The sequence below is a fragment of the Trichosurus vulpecula genome, chromosome 4, assembly GCF_011100635.1.
Source record: "Trichosurus vulpecula isolate mTriVul1 chromosome 4, mTriVul1.pri, whole genome shotgun sequence".
Taxonomy (NCBI): domain Eukaryota; kingdom Metazoa; phylum Chordata; class Mammalia; order Diprotodontia; family Phalangeridae; genus Trichosurus; species Trichosurus vulpecula.
In genome coordinates, this window is record NC_050576.1 from 295913727 (window position 1) to 295935104 (window position 21378).

Here is a 21378-nt window from a genome sequence, read left to right on the forward strand (position 1 = left end):
CAGTAAGTGTTTGATGCTGGATTTGAATTCAGATCTACCTGAATCCAGGCCCAGTGCTCTATCAGTGTGTCACCAGCAGCCTCAATCCTAGCTTTCATTTTCATCATGTATTATTTCAAGGGTTTTAGGCTAGACGATATTCTTTAATATTCCCTTCAGCTCTAACCTTCTGTGATTTGATACTGACAGTGTCTTGCATTTAGTAAACACTTCATAAATACCTGTTAAATATTTTTGAATAAATACGTTAACACCAACTAGGCTAACAAAATATTTTCAAATAAAGTGCAGTGTTTCAGAACCTGCTTTGTATTGATAAGGATGATTTGTAAATAGCATCAATTTTCTGGGGAAATGAGTGCTCCTAAAAGGGGTTTAAAGGCAGTCATTTATCTTGCTGTTCATTTTTATGCAGTAGTAAAATTATACAGGTTATGGTTCTCATGCATGGGCAGCTGTTTCTGGGATTCTTCAGAGTACAAAATTCTTTGAATATTGGGCCTTGAGGCATGTGCCAAGTAAGGAGAATCAGCTTTAGGTTTCATGTACCCTTAAAAAAGGGGACCAAAAAAGCTCCATCATGAGATGAAATCTTTCTGTGGGGAACAAGAAAAGAAACTATAATTGACCAAGGAGGATGTGTTCTGACAGGCCTGTAATGTGGTGTTTTCTGAGTGCTGTTTGAGCTCTTCCACCATAAACTTTTCCCTATTTTCTCAGTCCTTCCTCCTCCCTTACAATTCCAATACCCACTTTGGGGAAATAGCTGCTGATGCATCTTGACCAGAGTAGTCTCATAGAACACCAGTCTATTGAAGGTAAAAGTGGGAGACCCCAAGCACAGTCAGTCCTGTGCAAGGAATGAAGAAAGGGGGATGAAAGTGTGGCTGGGCAGGGTACCTTTTAGAAGTGCTCAAAACTGGAGGTAAGGAAGTCCCCTGGGGGCTCATTTTGCTACTGCTCCCTGTTTGTTATTGATAGAATCGAAGAGGAGAAGGTTGGCACTTTAGAGCAAGAAGTCTTGCCATCATCATGTTCTACAATCCCCCACCGTTTTTCTAGATGGGGAAATAGAAGTCCAGAAAGGTTGAGATATGCCCAAGGTTACATAGTTCAATAATTGAAGAGATGAGACTCAGGGGTCCTAACTCTTCCTAGTTCAGAGCCCCTTCTACATTCATCTTACCAAAAGTATTTCTTCACTCCTACATAGTTGGATTTAACATAAAACATCCAAAAGAAATCAATGATGATGAGAGACACTCTTTCTGGTCTCTAGGAAACCTGTCAGTCTACTTACATTTATCTTTTCATTTCTTCTAGATGTTGAGAGTTTCCATAATTTGTTTCAATTACTTTGTCCCATGTACGTTCTTCGTATGTAAGCATCTGTCTACCTATGGTGCCATTATAGTGACATGAATTTCTGGCTTTTTAAGCTACAATGAAAATTTTTTTTTTAATTTCTTTATTTATTTTTGGTTTACCACACACGGTTCTCCATGGTTTTGAGTTCCAGATTTTCTCCCCTCCCTCCCCCCTCCCTCCCCAAGACAGCATGGAGTCTCATATAACTGTCATGAATGACTTTGCATTGAATTAATTTATGCACTAGTCAAGTCATGGAGAAGAATTTTGACCAATGAAATGAATCATGAGAAAGAAGAAACAGAACCAAAAAAAAAAACCCAAAAACAAAAACAAAAGAGAAGCAGAAAAGGCGAGCATGTAGTGTGCCTCAGTCTGTATTCAAACTTCGCAGTTCTTTGTCTGGATGAAGATAGCATTCTCCATCGTGAGTCCCCTGGAGTTGTCCTTGCCCCTTAGGTTGCTGAGAAAAGCGCAGTATGTCAGGGTTGGTCCTCACGGAATCCACATATCTGTGGCTGTGCACAATGTTCTCCTGGCTCTGCTCCGCTCACTCAGCATTATGTCGTGTAGGTTTTTCCAGGTTGTTATGAAGTCTGCATCATCCCCATTTCTTATGGCACAATAGTATTCCATCACCTTCATATACCACAGCTTGTTCAGCCATTCCCCAATTGGTGGGCATCCCTTTGCTTTCCAATTCTTGGCTACCACAAAGAGAGCTGCTATAAATATTCTTGTACATATGGGTCCTTTTCCCGCTTGCGTGATTTCTTTGGGATACAACCCTAGAAGTGGTATTGCTGGGTCAAAGGGTATGAACATTTCTATAGCCCTTTGGGCATAGTTCCACACCGCCCTCCAAAATGGCTGGATCAGCTCACAACTCCACCAGCAATGCAACAATGTTCCAATTTCCCCACATCCTTTCCAGCATTTATCATTCTCCTGATTTGTTATTTTAGCCAATCTGACAGGAGAGATGTGGTATCTAAGAGTTGTTTTGATTTGCATTTCTCTAATCAGCAGCGATCCAGAGCATTTTTCCATATGCCTGTAGACAGCTTTAATTTCTTCCTCTGAAAACTGCCTGTTCATATCCTTTGACCATTTCTCAATTGGGGAATGGCTTGTATTCCTATATATTTGGCTCAGCTCCCTGTATATTTTAGAGGTGAGGCCTTTATCAGAGATACTAGTTGCAAAGATTTTCTCCCAATTTTCTGCTTCCCTCCTAATTCTTGTTGCATTGGCTTTTTTTGTACATACAATGAAAATTTAAACTCTGTTGGTTTGCATTCCCATAATATTGGTTATGGGACTTCATTATGAGTGCCGACATGTGCACTGCACTTTTGAACTGGAATAAGGTTCTTTTCTCTCTCTACAAACATTTTCCATAGTGACATACTTCTTGAACCTGACTTTATGTGCTAGGCATGTGTCTCAAAGCATTTCCTAGAACTGCCACCACTAATATATTTTTTGTCCTGACCTTGTATTTATTAGGGAGATACAGTTAATTTGGTTTCTGTGCTCCAAAGTGTTTATGAAGGCTAGAATAAGTGTTTGTGAAGGTTAGAATAAATGATCTCAGGTTTTTAATTGGTTTGGAGAAATCCATTTGTAGTCTAATTCACTTCTGTGTTGCAGAGCCTTAGGCTTGGTGCTATAGGAGGTAGAAAATTTAGATGAGATACTGCAGGACTTACTTTTAGTGATTCCTTTGTTCCCCTCATAATTGTCTTTTGTATAAATTGTTAATAATCAATTCTATTGAAATCATTACTAAAATCAACTTGTATAACAAGATAAGTGTTTTCTTTTTTAGGGAGGATTTTTAAATTTTAGGGTTTTGCTTTTTTTATGGTGAATTACATTAAAAAAAAAGTAAACAGCCCAACTGAAACCATGATATTTACTGTTTCCATATCATACTCTTTGCAAAAGGATAATTTTTTGAGAGGAGATAGCTCCCGTAAAGTTCAGCACCAGCAGCAGAGGAAACCCAGGAAAAAAACAAAGCCACCTGCACTTACCAAAAAACATAAGAAGAAAAGAAGGCGTGGACCACGTCGGCCGCAGAAACCCATTCCCCCTGCAGTGCCCCAAGGAAACCTCAGCATGCCCACCAGCGTCTCACTGCCAGTGGAAATCTCCCAGATTCGGTCAGTTACCTACATTATTAGAGTGTTTACTTTTCTTTGCAGGAGGAAGAATGTGGTTAGATGAGATGGAGGAAATTAGGTCTGAACATAATGTCCAAATCTTTCTAATACCTGTACCTTTGGAGCAGTCCATTCTGGAAGAGAAAAGCTGGTCACTTTTTGTTTTTGCAGCTACTTAAATCTCAATTACTTTCTTTCATAATTTTCATGATTTTCTTGGGTTGCTTTTATTTTTTTTTCCTAAATTTTCTTCAGTCTCTTTTATTTGATTTTTGAAGTCCTTTTTAAATTCTTCCAAGAACTCTTTTGATTATATTAAATTAAAAAGGCTTTGTGCAAATAAAACAAATGTAGCCAAAAACCAAAAATTGGGGAAGACAATATTATAGAAAGTTGCTCAGATAAAGGTTACATATCTTAAATATATAAAGAACTTTGTCAAATCTGTCAGATGATGAGTCATTCCCCAATTGATAAATGATCAAAGATAATGGACAGGCAGTTTTCTGATGAAAAAAATCAAAATGATTTGTAGTCATATAAAAATATTTTAAATTATTATTGATTAGAGAAATACAAATTAAAACCACTTTGAGATATCTCACACTTATCAGATTGGCTAAAATGATTAAAGGGGAGAGCAACAAATGTTGGAGGGGATGTGGAAAAACTGGGACACTGATTCATTATTGGTAGAGTTCTGAACTGATCCAACCCATTTTAGAGAACAATCTGGAATTATTCCCAAAGAATTATTAAACTGCCTATTCTCTTTGATCCAGCAGTACCACTATTATGTCTGTTTCCAAAGATGATTAGGGGAAAAGGAAAAGAACCTACATGTTCCAAAATATTTATAGTAGCTCTTTTAGTAGTGGCAAAGAGCTGGAAATTGCAGGGATTCCTGTCAATTGGGGAATGGCTGAATGAGTTGTACTGCATGATTGTGATGGAATACTACAGTGATATAAGAAATGATGAGCTTGGTGATCTTAGAAAAACATGGATAGACTTGCACAAAATAATGAAGAGCAAAATGAGCTGAACCAAGAGAATGTTGTATACAGTAACAGCAATATTGTTCTAAGAACAACTTTGAGTGATTAAATCACTTTGACTGTTATAAATACCCAAATTAACTACAAAGGACCTATGAGTAAAGATGTATCTGCATCCAGAGAAAGAAGTGATAACTAGAAGTATGTATACAATAATTTTACATATATATATATGTATATATATATATATATGTATATGTGTGTGTGTGTGTGTGTATACACACATATACATATACATATTTGTGTCTAATGGTAGCCATCTCTAGGGCAGGGGTGGAGGAATGGAAAAAAAGTTACATTTTAACATATATTTAAAAGGAATAGTAAATTGTACATAATAGATTTGCAGTTTCATGTGCAATCATCTTTTTTCTTTCTAGTCTACTGTTATAAAAATGCTTGTTTTATCTTAAGTTCAGAATAAGTTCAATGGACCTGTTCTTCCATATAAAATGAGAAGTACAATTCTTTCCCTGCTCACTTCACAGTGTTGTTTTTAGGAGCAGATGAGATTATTTATAAAAAGCACTTGGGAATAAACTATTATTATCATAAGCTAGGTATATGATGAAAATCATATATATTCTTTAAAATATGTATATTAAATATTTATTTTAAAAATTATTTTTTAGTTCCAAATTCTCTCTTCTCTAACCTCTTCCCCACTCATTGAAAAGGCAAGAAATATGATATGCATTATAATATGAAGTCATGCCTAATATTTCCATATTAACCATGTTTTTTGGGGTGAGAAGTAAGGAAAATGAAGAAAGAAAAATGCTTCAATCTGTACCCTGAGTCCATCGGTTCTCTGTTTGGAGGTGGATAGCATGTTACGTCATGGGTCCTTTGAAGTTGTGGTGAATCATTGTATTGATCAGAGTTGCTGATTCTTTCACAGTTGATTATCTTTATGATATTGCTGTTACTGTGTAGATTGTTCTCTTGGTTCTGCTCACTTCACTTTGCATCAGTTCATACAAGTCTTCCCAGGTTTTACTGAAACCATCCGCTTCATCATTTCTTCTAGAACAATAATATTCCATTACATTCATATACCATAACTTGTTCAACCATTCCACAGTTGATGGGCATCCCCTTAGTTTCAAATTCTTTATCACCACAAATAGAGCTGCTATAAATATTTTTTTATATGTGGGTCCTTTTCCTTTTTCTTTGATCTCCTTGGAGTATAGATGTAGTAGTATCGCTGGATCAAAGGGTATGAAGTTTGATAGCCCTTTGGGCATAATTTCAAATTGTTCTACAGAATGGTTGAACTAGTTTCACTACTCTGACAGTGCATTAGTGTACCTATTTTCCCACATCCCCTCCAGCATTTGTCATTTTTCTTTTCTGGCATCTTAGCCAGTCTGATAAATGTGAGGTGATACCTCAGAGTTGTTTTAACTATTAGTGATTTAGAGCATTTTTTCACATTGATAGCTTTTGATTTCTTTCTCTGAAAACTACACATTCTTCACATTCTTTGACCATTTATAAGTTGGGAAGTAATTCTTACTTTTTATAAATTTGGTCCAGTTTTCTATATATTTGAGAAATGAGGCCTTTATCAGAGAAACTTGCTGCAAATTTCTCTCCCCTCCGCCCAGTTTCCTGTTTTTCTTCTAATTTTGGCTGCATTGGTTTTATTTGTGCAAAAACTTTTAAATTTTATATAATCAAAATTATCCATTTTGCCTTCCATGAACCTCTTTATCTCTTGTTCGGTCATGAACTCTTCCCCTATCCATAGATCTGATGGGTAATTTTTTCTATGCTCCCCTAATTTGCTTATGTTATCATCCTTTATATATATGAATTGTGTACCCATTTTGACCTTGTCTTGGTATATGGTGTGAATGTTGGTCTATGCCTAGTTTCTGCTAGGCTGCTTTCTAGTTTTCCCAGCAGTTTTTGTCAAATAGTGAGTTTTTACCCCACTAGCTGGGATCTTTGGATTTATCTAACACCGGGCCACTGTGTTCATTTACTTGTGTACATCATGTAACTAATCTATCTCACTGATTGACCACTCTATTTCTTATCCAGTGCCAAATTGTTTTGATGATTATCATTTGCAATATGATTTGATACTGCTAGGCCTCCTTGCTTCACATATTTTTCATTGATTCACTTGATAGTCTTAACCTTTAGTTCTTTCAGATGAATTTTGTTATTTTTGTTCTCGATCTATTAATTCTTTGGTAGTTTGATTGGTATGGCACTGAGTAAGTAAATAATATAATCTGATGTTATTAATTTGTGTAGAAGTGATTAAAAAGATACCAGAGTCAGCATGATTCCTGAATTCACAAACTGCTCTGTGAGATGCATTTTTTCAGTGACTGAAGGAGAAAGTAAAGTTTTTGCTTTTCCTTTTTTTTCTATTCTTTTGCAAAATATTTAAATGGGGGGAGCCAGGTGGAAATCCCCCCTTTTTACATCCCTATTCTATATATAAGAAATCCTCCTGGCCAAATTTTTCTGACTTTTGTTATTCTTGTATTTATGCAAATTTAATAATAATAGTAATTGAAATGATAGCCAGTAAAATTTTCATATGTGCATATTTAATATGCTTTTTAATATATGTCATTAATACCTGGGAAAGGTCACCTTTTATCTATACACCAAGTGCTTATAAGCATCAAGCTTGTTTTATGGAATTGCTCATTTTAGGACAGTGTTACGGTAATTTCTATCAAGTCAGTCTTCCTACTTGTAGGAATTATCTACTTTCAACGTATGTTTTTTATTCATATAGGAAAGTGTGAAACTTATTCATAGATTATTGTTTTCCACTTTTGTGAATTAAAAAAAACTTTCTAAGGATGAATGAATCTGTTTTTAGTAACAAACATAAGAAGTTGAGGGAAACTAATTAAAGATTCGGTTTCCTCTGTTTTTGCAGGAGCCCTTCCACACCGGAGCTGAGTACTGACGAGCTGCCTGATGACATTGCCAATGAGATCACTGACATTCCACATGACTTGGAATTAAATCAGGAGGACTTTTCAGATGTCCTGCCACGGCTACCCGATGACTTACAAGATTTTGATTTTTTTGAAGGTATTTTTAATTCTTTGTTTTGATTATTTATTTTTCAGGAAGCAAGCTTAAAAAATGAGTTGAAAAGGAAGGAAGCAGATTTTTCTTTTTGAGATGTAGTTAAGACATTTTTATCAACTAATAGTAGTAGTTAGAGGTAGTAGGTAGAGGTTACAAAATGCTAAAAGCTGCTTTCACTTTCTTTAAAAGTTATGGTATGGGGGCAGCTAGGTGGCACAGTGAGTAGAACACTGGCCCTGGAGTCTGGAGGACCTGAGTTCAAATCCAGCCTCAGACACTTGACACATGTACTAGCTGTGTGACCTTGGGCAAGTCACTTAACCCCAATTGCCCTACCCCACCCACCCAAATGCCAAAAAGTTATGGTATGTGTTATCTGCATGACTGTAGTGTTGTTTTAGTAGATTCATTGTTTGATAGCCAGCCTTGTGTCGTTTGGAATTAGTCATTTTAAATGTTAAAAAAAATAGTTTATTATAGATCTTCAAAGAAATGAATACCTGTCCTAACTTTATTATCCCAACCTCAGCTGAAGTATACATTTCAAAAATTATGTTTACTTATCCCATTAAAATTTTGTTCATTTTAGGAACGTTCCTGGACATTGCAAAACTTAACTTCAGTTATTGTTTTCATGCCCTTTTGAATGTTTCTGTCAGCCTTTTGGAGTGGAGCTTTCCCCACCTTGGGATCAGGCAGATTCCTTGTAATGTCATCAGAAAGCAAAGCAAAATAGTTTCATGGACTTCAGTTTTATGAAAACTTTGAGAGTAGAGGACAGAGTTGGAGAGTTAAAAAAAGAATTTTAAAAGATAATCTATGAAATGAGCCAAACACTTAAGTCTTGACGTGAAATATAAATCTTTGTTCTAGTTTTTCACAGCTACCACTCCAGCTGGAGGAGCCTCAGCATGGAAGAGCTAAGAGTGGACCTCCCCTTCTGAACTTTTTGTCTCAAAGCTCAACTTATATGATATGTTTACTATGTTTTATAGTGTTAATATAATCTAGGTCTATGCAAAGCCCATGAGCAAGTAAATAGTTAAGAGTTTTGACCTGATATTGAGTAATTTGATTGCTTAGTTTTGTGAGTTGGAGACATATGTTGGTGATTCAGTTGCTATGACAGTGTGAAATTTGAGTTGTATTCCACAATCCAGTATTTATTTTGCTCTTTCCAGTCCAGTTCATCGAAATACTATTTCATTCAATTCTTTGAATAGAGTACTGTTTTAAAACAGTTTAAATGTATTGCATCGATGTCTGGTGACAGGGTTGATCCCTTTGGTGACTTTTGTTTCCTTAGGTAAGAATGGAGACCTCCTTCCTACCACAGAAGAGGCGGAGGAACTCGAACGGGCTTTGCAGGCTGTCACTTCCCTTGAGTGCCTGAGTACTATTGGAGTACTTACCCAGTCAGACGGTGTGCCAGTTCAGGAGCTTTCAGAGAGAGGCATAGGGGTGTTCTCCACAGGTACTGGAGCTTCAGGCATACAGTCCTTGAGCCGAGAAGTTAACACAGACCTAGGGGAGCTGTTGAATGGGCGCATAGTGCACGATAATTTCTCTAGTCTAGAGCTGGATGAGAACTTGCTCCGTTCTGCTACCTTGTCTAACCCACCTACACCCCTGGCAGGGCAGATCCAGGGGCAATTCTCTTCCCCAGCCAATGTTGGCCTTACTTCTGCTACTCTGATAAGCCAGAGTGCGCTTGGGGAGAGAGCCTTCCCAGGACAGTTTCATGGACTTCACGATGGCAGCCATGCCTCCCAGAGGCCACATCCTGCCCAGCTGCTGAGCAAGGCAGATGACCTAATCACCTCACGACAGCAATATAGCAGTGATCATTCACACTCCTCGCCCCACGGAAGCCATTATGACAGCGAGCATGTGCCGTCTCCCTACAGTGATCATATCACCTCTCCCCATGCCACAACCTTCTCTGGTGACAACATGGCAGCTACCTTCTCAGCAGAAATGCCCATCATGGCACAGCACTTGCTCCCAACCCAACTCGAGGTGCCCCTTGGTGGAGTGGTGAACCCCAGAACTCACTGGGGCAATCTCCCTGTCAATCTTGGTGATCCTTCTCCGTTTAGCAACCTTCTTGGTGCAGATGGACATCTCCTTTCCACTTCCCTGTCCACACCGCCTACCACCTCGAACTCAGAGACCACACAGCCTGCCTTCGCCACTGTGACCCCAAACAGCTCTAGCGTACTTCCGGGGTTACCACAGACCAGCTTCAGTGGCATGGGGCCTTCTTCTGCTGACCTGATGGCCTCCACCTCTCCTAAGCAGCAGCTCCCTCAGTTCAGCGCGGCCTTTGGCCACCAGCTGAGTTCTCACAGTGGCATTCCGAAGGACCTGCAGCCCAGCCACAGCTCGATAGCCCCTCCGACAGGCTTCACAGTAACAGGTGCCACTGCTACAAGTACCAATAATTCATCTTCTCCCTTCACTGCCCCTAACTGAGCGGCGTGTCTGTGTGTTTGCAGGCAGGTGGGGACCGTGTGTTTTCTGTCTTTAGTTTCCTCTTTAGGCATCCCTTTCCGCTTCCCCTTCTTCAGCATTTTAAAAAATAAGGTCGGGGCCAGCGGGAAGCCTGGCTTCACAGTTGGGCGGGTTCCCCAGAAGTGAACTTGCTTCAGTGTTGACGTGTGCTCTGTCCACCGGTGCTCCTTTCCTCTTGACAGGTTCACGTTACCCTCACATTTTCCTTAGCGGTTCAGCACAGTGACTGGATGCCATTGATTTTTAGCAGTGAGACTGAGAAATGAGAAGATACCTCAGATAACCAGTGCCCTTTACTACTTCCTAGGGTTCAGATCAATACTTTCCATCCCATTGCCAGATTTTATAAGAGGCGGTTCTGGATAGATTGCTAATTTACTGAGTCCCCATTTAAGAAAATAGCTAATGGTGTGGAGAGGTGGATGAGGCCTCTAACTTAGCACTAGTCTGCTCAAACACTGCATTGAGGCTAGAGTTCCATTCTTAAGTAGGACAGTGCTTAAGAAGAAGAAAATGTCTTTTGACCTCCTCTATGTATGTTTGTCTATGTGTGCTTGTGTGTGTGAATGTACAGGCAGGAAGCAACAGTCCCATATTTTTCTAATAAGGAAAAAAGGTTGTTTTTGCTTACTTTCCTCCTTCTCCCCAATTTCCAACCTTACTGAAATCCATCCTTCTTTCCTCCTATGTGCTAACTTGAATTTATTGATTAGTGAGGGAAGTGACCTGGTCATATGAGTTGCACTTTTGTAATCAGCAGCCTTTTCTTCTGAAGGTTAGCAGCCCAAGGGGGAAAATGTCAAAGGAAAAATTTGATTGGTAAACAGAATGAGAGACTTAACAGTCTCAGGAAAAAGTGACCAGAATTATTGTAAGGTTCCTGTGGCCTCGTAGCAGCGTTTATCAGGCTAGCATTCGTTTTTAAATCCTTTTCATGAAATCTATTTGCCAGAAGTAATTGAACAAATTATTTTGGTGTGTAAAGCAGGATTAGTCAAAATGGATTTCAAAAATTGGGAATCTAAGAATCCCTTAAGCCATCTATTGCTTTAGAATTTTTTCAATTTCTTAGTAGTGTCTTTTTAGTAGGAGTTGTAAAATGTTGAAGACACTTATGAAATCAATGTTCCAATTATGAAATAATTGTAAAACCTGAAGGGTACACTGATAGTTTTTGTTAAAACAAACCTGGAAATTAGAACTTATTCTTAAATTCACCTACCTCCTAATTTTATTAAAATAATTTAAATACTTAGGTGCAAGTAAATTTGGATTTTTTAGTGTAAGTAGAATTGGACCTGCGTGGTGTTCTCTTTGCAAAGGAAGTTCAAAATTGGTTTTGGGAAATTTTTCAAAATTATAGGTTTATTCATGATTAGTAGGATTAAACTACTGGGTGATTTAGTAATTTAGTGACTATAAAATTACATATGAAGGTTCCCTATTGCCTGCTTTTGTGTCTTTTAGATGTGTGATGAAAAAGATTTAAAAAGCAATCTGCTTCCCCTTTTTTGCAGAGAGGTTTCACCATCCCATGAGATAGGTTATTGGCTGTTTATTACTGAATCTAGTCTAATTTATATATTTAAAAAAAAAACCAGGTAGAATATAACCTTTAGTGAGGTGGGACAATAGGTTCCTTTGAGTCAGGGAATATTTGAATTTAATTCCTTCCAAATGAGTGAAGTTTTGGATATATTTTCCTACTTCCTGTATGTATCTCTTTATGCCATGCTAGTTTTAGCCACTCCCTTCTTTTGAAAGCTTCTTTTCTTTGCTTTTTAAAGGAATGGCAGTGATCAGCATGTACTATGCTGAAACCATGTGCCTGAGCTTATGGAGGGGAAATGTCATGACTGTCTTTAATCCTTATATGCCCTACTTTTAAAGCAAGTATTTATTAAACTCTTTTACTTTTATGTATGGGCCAAAAAAATGTTTGTAATGTATTTAATTTTTTGAATCATGAAAAGTTGGTTGGAAGATTTATTTTTCAAATAGCTTTGTCTTTTCTTCAGATTGAGAAATTCCTAAATTATAAATTATGTTATGAAACAAGGTTTCTCACCATAAATTTATTCTGCAATGGTGGTGAGGAAGACAGATAATTTGACAGCTTTTCATCAGTGAACCTTATGTTAGGGGGCTCTCCTTAATGTATGTATTGGGATGATTATGAGTAGTTAACCTTGGCTCAGAAACTGTCATTTAGTTTTCTGGACTATTTTCCAATTTTTAGTACAAATTTAAGTATCATTGGATAATTGTCATCCATTCCCATAGATTTAACTTAGTTCCTGTTGTGTACTAATTAAAGCTTATTGCAAAATTGCGTGTCTTCCTCATCACCTCTCCTTTTTGAGCAAAGGGAAACTCATAATCATTTTAATTATAGATTGGAATTTTATCTATCCTGGCTCTTTGTCCTGTGCATTGGCTGCTTAAAATTCTTCATTTAACAAAACTTGTAGTAAGTTGCACATTATGTTGTTTGCAGTTTTCTGTTTTGTGTGCATTGAAAAGCCCTTTTCTGCTTTCTAGTAAGGAGGCACGCAATGATCAGGAATGTTGCCAGTTATAGCTTCACACCAAAAACTTTGAGTCAATTAGTGTTCATGTGATCCCCTGTGCTGAGGCCAGAGGGAGGAGCACCTTTAGAGAGCACTGCAGCAGGGTTGGAGATAGTGCAAGGACTCCTTTTCCCCTCTTCTCACCCAGTGAAAAATCGCGTAGCTTTTGGTTTGCTTTGCTCTTGCCGTTTGCCTGGATTGTTTCCTTGGTTGAAAAGAGAAGTACATTTCTATAATACCAAGAGGTTAGGACAATTACTCTCTTGCCAAAGAGTCAGTGTAGCAATTTTAATCTCTTGGTAGATATATTTATTTATATGAAAACAATGGAGTAAAGCTTTTTATTTCATTCTGAAAATCTAAAAATCAGCTACTTCTATGGAATGTTTAGAGGTACTGGCATCAAAAGCAAATCGTACATTAGGAATATGGTCCTCTTTGGGTGGAAAATTGCTGGTATTTTAGACCGAGGTACACAATGCATAGTAAAATAATACCATGACACAAGAAGAGTCACTTTGTTTCTGCAGTGGTTTGGGACCATTTGTAAAGGCCAGTTAGGTACAGTTAATACTGATTTCGTTTACATAGTTGCTGCAGTTAATGGAAGTATCCTATGCTGTAGGAGTCAGAATCACCATTTCAATGTATGCTATCTTCTGCTTGTGTATTAGATTACTAATCTAATTTAACATCTGAAGAAAAGTTATATTTTCTCTCCTTTATTACCCTCACACAATAATTATTATTATTATTATTTGAGTTAAAATACTATTTCATTTCCTGTGTGGAATTGGCTTAGCATTTTGCACATCTGGGTAGGTTATGTAGCTAGTATACAGTTATTCACAATAATGAATGGCGGTTACACTTAACCCACCAAGTAACAGACTATGCAATGGAAGGATTTTCTAATATTTGTTCTGTAGGTTATATAGTGAAGGATTGTTTTCTTGAGTAACCTACCATATGTGGGAAAATTGCTTGTAAATAACTTTTCTAAGCAATTTCATATTGGCAAGCAATGTGGCATATGTATAAAATGCCCCTCCATGAGAAAATTATAATTTATTGACAAAAAAGAGTAGTAAATATGGAGATCAAGTAAGAAGTGTTGTGTGTGTTTTTTGTTTGTTTCATTTTGTTTTGTTTTTGGTGGTGGTGGTATAGCTTGTAGTTTAAGTCTAAAGAAAGCTAACAGCTTTTTTCTTCACCCAGTAATTCTGTAGGGAATTTTATTTCTTCTGAAGAAATGTTTATGTGGTTGACTGCATACTTAAAAGCTCAGTGAGTCTCAAACTAGAAATTTCAGAATGATCAGTATTGTTTTCTTTAATGACACTAAACTCGAGCTCATTTTCAGCCTACGATTACGTTAATCCATAGAGGGAAGTTTTATTCATTAAAAGGTAAGAAAATTGAATATTTGCTGCATATTGATGCCCCTTCAGTTCAGTTTCCCTCTTGAATAATTGCTTATATCAAAGAATTTTTCTTACTAGTGACTTGGACCAACCAGCTGTATAAATTGGAACTATAAACTCTGGGCACATGTGTATAAGAAATTATAGTCATAGTAATTTTGAAATCATAGATAGTTTATTATTAGAAACTTCTCTCTCATCCTTTCTGAGATCTTGAACAGCATTTAAGGGGGAATATTAGTGATGCCAAGAATAAAACAGTAGCTGTTTCTACCAGTTTTGAGTAAAATGTGTGTAAAGTGCTTGCAAAAAGGACAGGTAGGAAGATTGACAACACTAATTGTTCAATAATTTTGCAATCCATTTAAATTGTTTTTTTCTTTTAAATGTTAATGTCTGTAATCTGTTTTCTTCCTCCTGTTCCTCTCTAGCTCTTGCCCCTTCCTTTGTGAATGAAGTATGCCAAAAGTTTTGAATCTGGTGTATTTTAAGGCCTTAAATGCAGTCCTTTTCTAAATGTGGCTTACAGAACCCTAGGGTTTTGTGGAACATTTCTAAGGATACCTTAAAAGAAAGTCACATTCAACAAGTTTCATGTGCGTCTGCCCCTTCTTTACAGCCCCTCAGACTACACCAAAGGTTGGGGTTTTAGGATAGTCAGAATGATGCAGATAGATTCTTTTGTAATCACCTCAAAATTTATAAGTAGTTGTGATTATGTAAAAAGGCTTCCTATATCAAACACTTATATTGAATGTCTGACCGACAGTATATTCTTTTTTGGAGTAATTTTCTCCTGACTGAAAGAAAAGCTATCACATTAAATGTTTTCATTCATATGTATGAAGGTGTAGGTGTGTATATACATACATATATGCAGATGTGTATATATATATATACACATACACTATGTATAAGTGACAGCTCAGAAATAGAGTAGATGTTTTATTTCATTTTGGAAGCAATTATCCTTCTCTCTGTCAGTCTACATAGAAGTAGAACCATTTAACCATTTCTTCTTAATAGGGTAACATTTTATAAGATTCACACCCAAGATTTAAAACATGACCAAGAGGAAATCCGTGTTAAAAATAACTATTTTAGAAAGAATAGCTCTCAATGGATGATTTTTACTGGCATACTAGAAAGGAGCTGAGTTTGTTCATGTAGCTCTGTTGTTTTTCCTCCAAACATTTACTTAGGAAAAAAGACCAGAAATACATGGCAATATGGCTTCTTCTCCTTCTTGCCAATTGCTATGTCAGTAAATGCTGAATATGAATCAACTTCAGGGAGCGTTTTTCTAATCAGCAAACATTTTTATTCTGGTTTGGTTGTTGGCTTTCCTCACCGCTTTTACTTTTTGTGGTATCACCTGCTTTAGATCTCTCAGTACCTTGGTGTTAATGATAAGGTGTTATGTGTCTTGTATTTGATATAAGGAAATATATTCTATGTGGCAGTTTGGAGGGAGAATATGACATCATTTCCTTTTTATCTGTTATTTCCTTTCACTGGGGGATGTTGGCTAGTTTGTCTAACACATTTTTTTTTGACCTTCTAGAGTTTAGTCTACAGAAAAATCTATACGAGAAAAACTTAGAAATCTATATATAATCTATTTAAGACAGCACAGTTCTTTTCTTTCTCTTCTGCCTACTTGCCTCTGCCCACTTCTCAGTAATGAAACACATACACATAGTGTATGAGCTATACCTTATTCTGGTCTGAGTAATAGAAACATCTTTCACTTTTTTTTTTAAAGCTGGGGACCACTGAAGTAAGCTCTATATGCACCCAGAGTTCCCCATGGAAAATTTTCAACATGCAGTGCAGAAGGCTTCAATGCAGCTAAATGCCACACCATTGCTTTTACTTTGGGAGTAGACTGATTTGCCCTGAAATGACTCCAGTCTTCAGCATTAAGGTACAGTTGGTTCCAATGGATCAATGCTGCAATGATGGAAAGTTTGATACTTGTTGATAGTATCTTCATCTGCTTGGATGGGTTGAACCAGTTCCTCTGAACAGTGATGATTATTTTCACTGTACAGTTTGAGTATGTCTCAGGGATTCCTTGTGGAAATAAGGGCAATTTAATAAAAAACAAAAAACTAAATAGTTTTAAAAGAAAATAAAGGTAGAATATCATCAAAGAGAGCGCAAGAAAGAAAACACATTGAGTTTTGTAGTCCACAGTGTCTTGCCTAGGGACTCTTTCTTTCTCCTTGGGGCTCTCATCTCAATTTCAGCATACAGAATATTTTTCCATCACGCTCAGCTTTAAAAGTTTTATTTAAAAGTTCCCTTCCCCAATGAGCTTTCAGAATACTTATTGTAGATTTTAAGAGAAAAAGGTATATTAATTTATGCTATTAACATCACCTCATAAATTATAAGTTTTATACTAAAGCTGTATTGAGTGTAATGAATTATGTTTCCTATGTGTTTTAATAGCTATAAAATTATATACAAGCTTTTTTTTGGTGAAAAACAAACTAGTGAAGCACCTTTTTACACTGGATCTCTGCCGTGTCAAGGTGTATAGCTATTCTTTGCTACCTTGCAGATATATAAAATAAAATGGTATCCTGCAGCCTCAAAATGTAGAACATCTTTTAGCCCATTTATTACTGCTCATAGCATTCTTGAGTATTTCATTCTTTAGTAAATGATCGTGGTTTACACTTAAGATGGCTAGAAGCTTAGTTACAGGGTAAATAGAAATACATAGATCAAATAAAAACTCCAACTACTGTAGCTGGAATTGTGAACTAAGTTTGTAAGACCTCTTTTTTTTCCTATGGATTTATTCTTTAATTTACAGTTCATTCTGTAAGTTGGGAAATCAAAAAGAGAGAAAAAGTCAAATCTAGATGTTCTCAGTGTCTTATTCAGGAACTTTTTACCCCTCCTCACTAAGGAATTCCCACTGTGACTTAAAAATAGAATTAAATTACTTGTGTGCATGTATGTATTTGTGTTTTACACACATGCAAAAATATGCATTGGGGGAGTGTGTGTGTGTGTGTGATGAATGTGTGTGTAGGGTAAAATAGAGAAAAGTAGCAACACAAGGTGATGGAATGTATTGTAGAAATATGATTTATTTAGTTGAGGGGATTGGACTTATTTTCTCATTGTCACTATTGTATAAATACACCAAATTCTTTATTATGTTATGTTAAAAGGCTAGCTCTGATATCATGTGCATTTTATTTTAAACCTTTTGATTGACTTGCATTGTGCTCCATTTTGTAAAAAATGGCATGAGAAATACCAGGCTCTAAAACACCCTTCTGTCCCCTCTTTTTTTTCCTTTTTTTTTGGTTTTAAAATGAGAGAGAGGAAATGAGGTGTTATCTGTATTTTATTGTGGGGTAATGGGACCAGATATCCGTTGTAAATTTTTAAGTTAATAGTAAATTATACTCTGACTTTAAAATATTGCCCATCATCCTTATTTTGATTTGACAAATATTGTGGTAGGCATTTTTCTTTTAAAGAATGCCATTTTTGTAGGTGACTGCTTTGTTTTGCTGAGGAGTTGGTGGGATCATTTCACTATGTTTCAAAACTAGGGAGAGTTTAAATTATTTTAAACATATCTTTATCTCAACTGGGCTATCCATTTTGAATTTAGGACAATTTTATTTCCCATATTTTGTCCAAGGGGATGATGATGCTTTCTCTTAGACCTTTCTTTATCTAAGAGTTAACTTCAGAAGAGACATTCCTATTTATTTTGGTTTTTAAAGTGATTGTTCTGTTATACTTCATTGTAATATCCAGCAGTCTGAAGTAACTAAAACCATAGATGTTACTGAATTTTTCATTCATATTTTTAATAATGAAAATCATGTATTTTTAAAATCTTTTAAAACAGATTCTCATAATACCCAGATATTTGTCATTTGATTTTGAAGCCACATTTACTTAAATGCAGTCAAAACCTAGGAAAGCTCTGTATGTGGTTCTTTTTACAGTTGTACTTTTCCAGCATCTCCCAAGTTCACTCTCTCTGTGGATTTTTAAAAATTTGTTTCCTGCATATTTCTTGTACATAAGCATGCAAATGAAAGAGGAGAGTTTGTACTGGTGCCATTCTCCCTTCAGTTGTTTGTAATGGGATTTACCAAAATAAATTCCCCATTCATCAATGGAGGGAAAAAGACCCTTTTAATGTATATTTGTACAGAGATGTGTATATCAGATGTGGCGGCACTTTGCTGAATGTAAACTTGCCCTTGTCAATGGAAAGATTAAAAAGTATTATGTTTATACATTTGTATAATCTAAATCTATATATACACGTATGTATATGTGTGTATATAGATAGAGCTATATACATATATTTCCGCAAAAGTGTGTGTATAATAGATAAATAGCCTTTGTTAACAAGATTAATACGTCAGCAGTGGGGTTCTAGATGAAACTTCAAACCAGACAAAAAGACTCTCTAGGGCACATCACCATAACTCCCTAGGATAGAAGTCCCTTGGATTATAGTCTTGTTTCTGTTTATAATCAGTCGATGCTCTATGAAAATTATTTCTATTGTCCATTTCCCCTGATCCTTATTACCATCACCACCAACTATTGTTCACTTTCTTCATTTAAAAGCCAAATTTCAATGCCCCTCTCACTTTAATCAAAGCATTTGGTTTTAACACCCTCTCTTTCACTGATGTCATTGTTGTTTGTTCCTTTAAAAGGCCTTTATTTTAGAGGTTTCCTAGAAAACTTAGGTCTCAATAGTATACACTGCACAGATTTGGAAAGGTGGGTTTAAATTCTGTCTATCTGAAAAAAATGTCCCACCAATTTAGGAATTTTATCTAGAAAATTTTATAAAGTTGTTGCTAAAAGAGTAAGAATTGTAACAGTTAAAGCTTTTTATAAGTTAAACTTGTGTCTGTAGAGAAAACATATTTATTCCTTCCTTTATTCTCTTGTTAATTTGGCATTTGAAAGTTTTGATTCATGTTATAGTTAGCTTGCCATTTTCACTTTCTTTTTTCAGTGACAGTTAAAAGCCTTCTCAACCACATGTAAGCCTCTTAAAATCTGTGGCCAACCCATACTTTAATTCATGTTATAATTACTCTTTAAATTCTCATCTCTTCTAGTGAAATCTCATTCTTATCTGATAAATTCTTGGCAATATGGCCTTTGATATTCTCACAATAGTGACATTGAGTTTTAACTTTGCTGCAGTTTTATAGAAAACTTACATCCATTTATAATTGTGCCTTCTAAACTCTTATGCACACACGAAACAAAGTGTATATATACATGTTGGAACATGTGTACATATACTAGCATATATACTCACACAGTATGTCTTTAATATATATTATGTGAGTGAATATATAGATATTCAGAGACAATAAATAATTGTTCTCCTGATATATACTCATGCATATGTATATTAATATATGTATATAAGTAGTGTGGATATACTGTATATACACATGTATATGTATGAGTTTTGGATGGCAATCTTTTACATTTAGCAAAATGCTGCCCCTACTGGAATATTGTCCCTGCAGTGGCAGGTATATGTAACAAATTGTCAAAAAATGTAACATTATAAAAAATTATTTAAAAAACATTTAAAAATTTTAAATTACCTAAAGTCATCGGGAAATTATTTATTTATTATTTTTATTTGTTTCCTTATTGTTGTTGTTATAAATTAAATCACAAGGGAAGCGGTCCTAAAAGTTGTCATCTGTTCAAAGGGAGTGAGAGAGAGCTGGAGGTGCACTTGAAGAACTTGTGTGGTTTTTCCTGTCTCTGAAACAGAGATGTGCTCCAACCAGTCTGGTCATTTCAACTACAAAGACACCCTAACCTTTCCTTTAGTACACTTTGTCTACTATCCCCTAGATCAATAGTGGTCCACCATTGGTTGCCTGTTTATTTCATTAATATATAATGATAACTAAAATTGATTTGACTGAGGAGAGTTAAATATTCTCCTCCTGCTGCAGGGAGAAAATATCGCCTCATTGTTACCTAGCCTTGCTCAAGATACACCTTAGAGAGTGTGGATTTCTCATGAAGCTGTCTGAAGCGAGCCTGTCATTTATTTAATTAAAAGTATCTTCACTAAGAATTCTGTTAAAGGAATTTTGGGACTGTTCATACTGGACATAGGCCTAACTCTTCGTTAGACCCACAGCCTCAAGTGTTTTTCAGTGATTTATCATGCTGATTGCAAGAACATTAAGAAAACTTCATTGCCATTTGATTTTGTGATTGAATGGCAGAACAGATTACCTCCTCAACACATAATAGCGAAACAAGGTAGATGGACAATCGTACATTTCAAGATGTTACAGAATACAGTGGACTTAACTAAGAGTACACACCTCTTCAGACTGCCCTAGAGAGGTTCGTGTTTCTGTCATTTGGAAAGTTAGCCTAGCCACAGCCAGATAGCAGAAGCAGCCTTAGAACAGAAAGCCTTGTGGTAGTTGTGTAGCTGCTAGAATGCCATAGAATATGAACCAGTTGTGGTGGGGATGCCAAGAGGAGGCAGCATTATGGAACAGTGAACGACAGCTTGCACACTTTCATTTTCTTTCTTTTTTTTTTTAAGTAGCTGCACGGTAGCAAGGACTAGCAGTCCTTTCCCTCGGTCCTTTTTCATTGTCCCCTCTCACCTTGGCACACAAAGTTTGCTAACATGCCATACATTGAAAATGCTCACAATAAAAGGAAAACAATAATTGCTTAAAGGGAACATACAAACTTCCATTCTCTTCTGTCTTAGTAGTGGCTGAAAGCTTAGTTAGTATGCACAAAAGCCTGATGCCATTTGTTTCTACAGAGATCGCTTTTAAACAATGTGTGGGAGCAAGATGAGGAGAGAAATGGTTTTTGGCCAGAGCCCCTAGTTCTGATCAAAATTCGCACCAATGGCTTTTAAAGCAGGTGTGCTGGAGGACCACATGTTAGGATCAGGTAGGCTTCTGGTTTGTATTTTCCCTTTAAACAGGAAGACTTGGCTCACATTTTCCATATATATCTCAATGAATGTACTGTATGACCATTTAAAAAAATTTGATGAAATAATAATGGATTGGTCTCCTTTTGTTATCTGGTCCTTGTTTAATTTGTTTAAGGGTTTTTGTATACAAAAGTTTACATTTTTATGTATATTTTTCTTGTGTAAAAACTGATGTAATATGTGTAT

At 36.3% G+C, this 21378-nt stretch overlaps 1 protein-coding gene across 1 annotated transcript in view; it reads left to right on the plus strand.

Moving 5' to 3' along the window:
• INO80D (INO80 complex subunit D) overlaps positions 1–10245 on the plus strand; it is a 64940-nt gene extending 54695 nt beyond the window's left edge. The window contains exons 9-11 of the mRNA XM_036754318.1: positions 3319–3536; positions 7509–7666; positions 8973–10245. Of these exons, the coding sequence (XP_036610213.1) occupies positions 3319–3536; positions 7509–7666; positions 8973–10141 (1545 nt within the window). The 3' untranslated portion in view covers positions 10142–10245. The remainder of the gene's footprint in view (positions 1–3318; positions 3537–7508; positions 7667–8972) is intronic.
• Positions 10246–21378: the final 11133 nt, after the last annotated feature.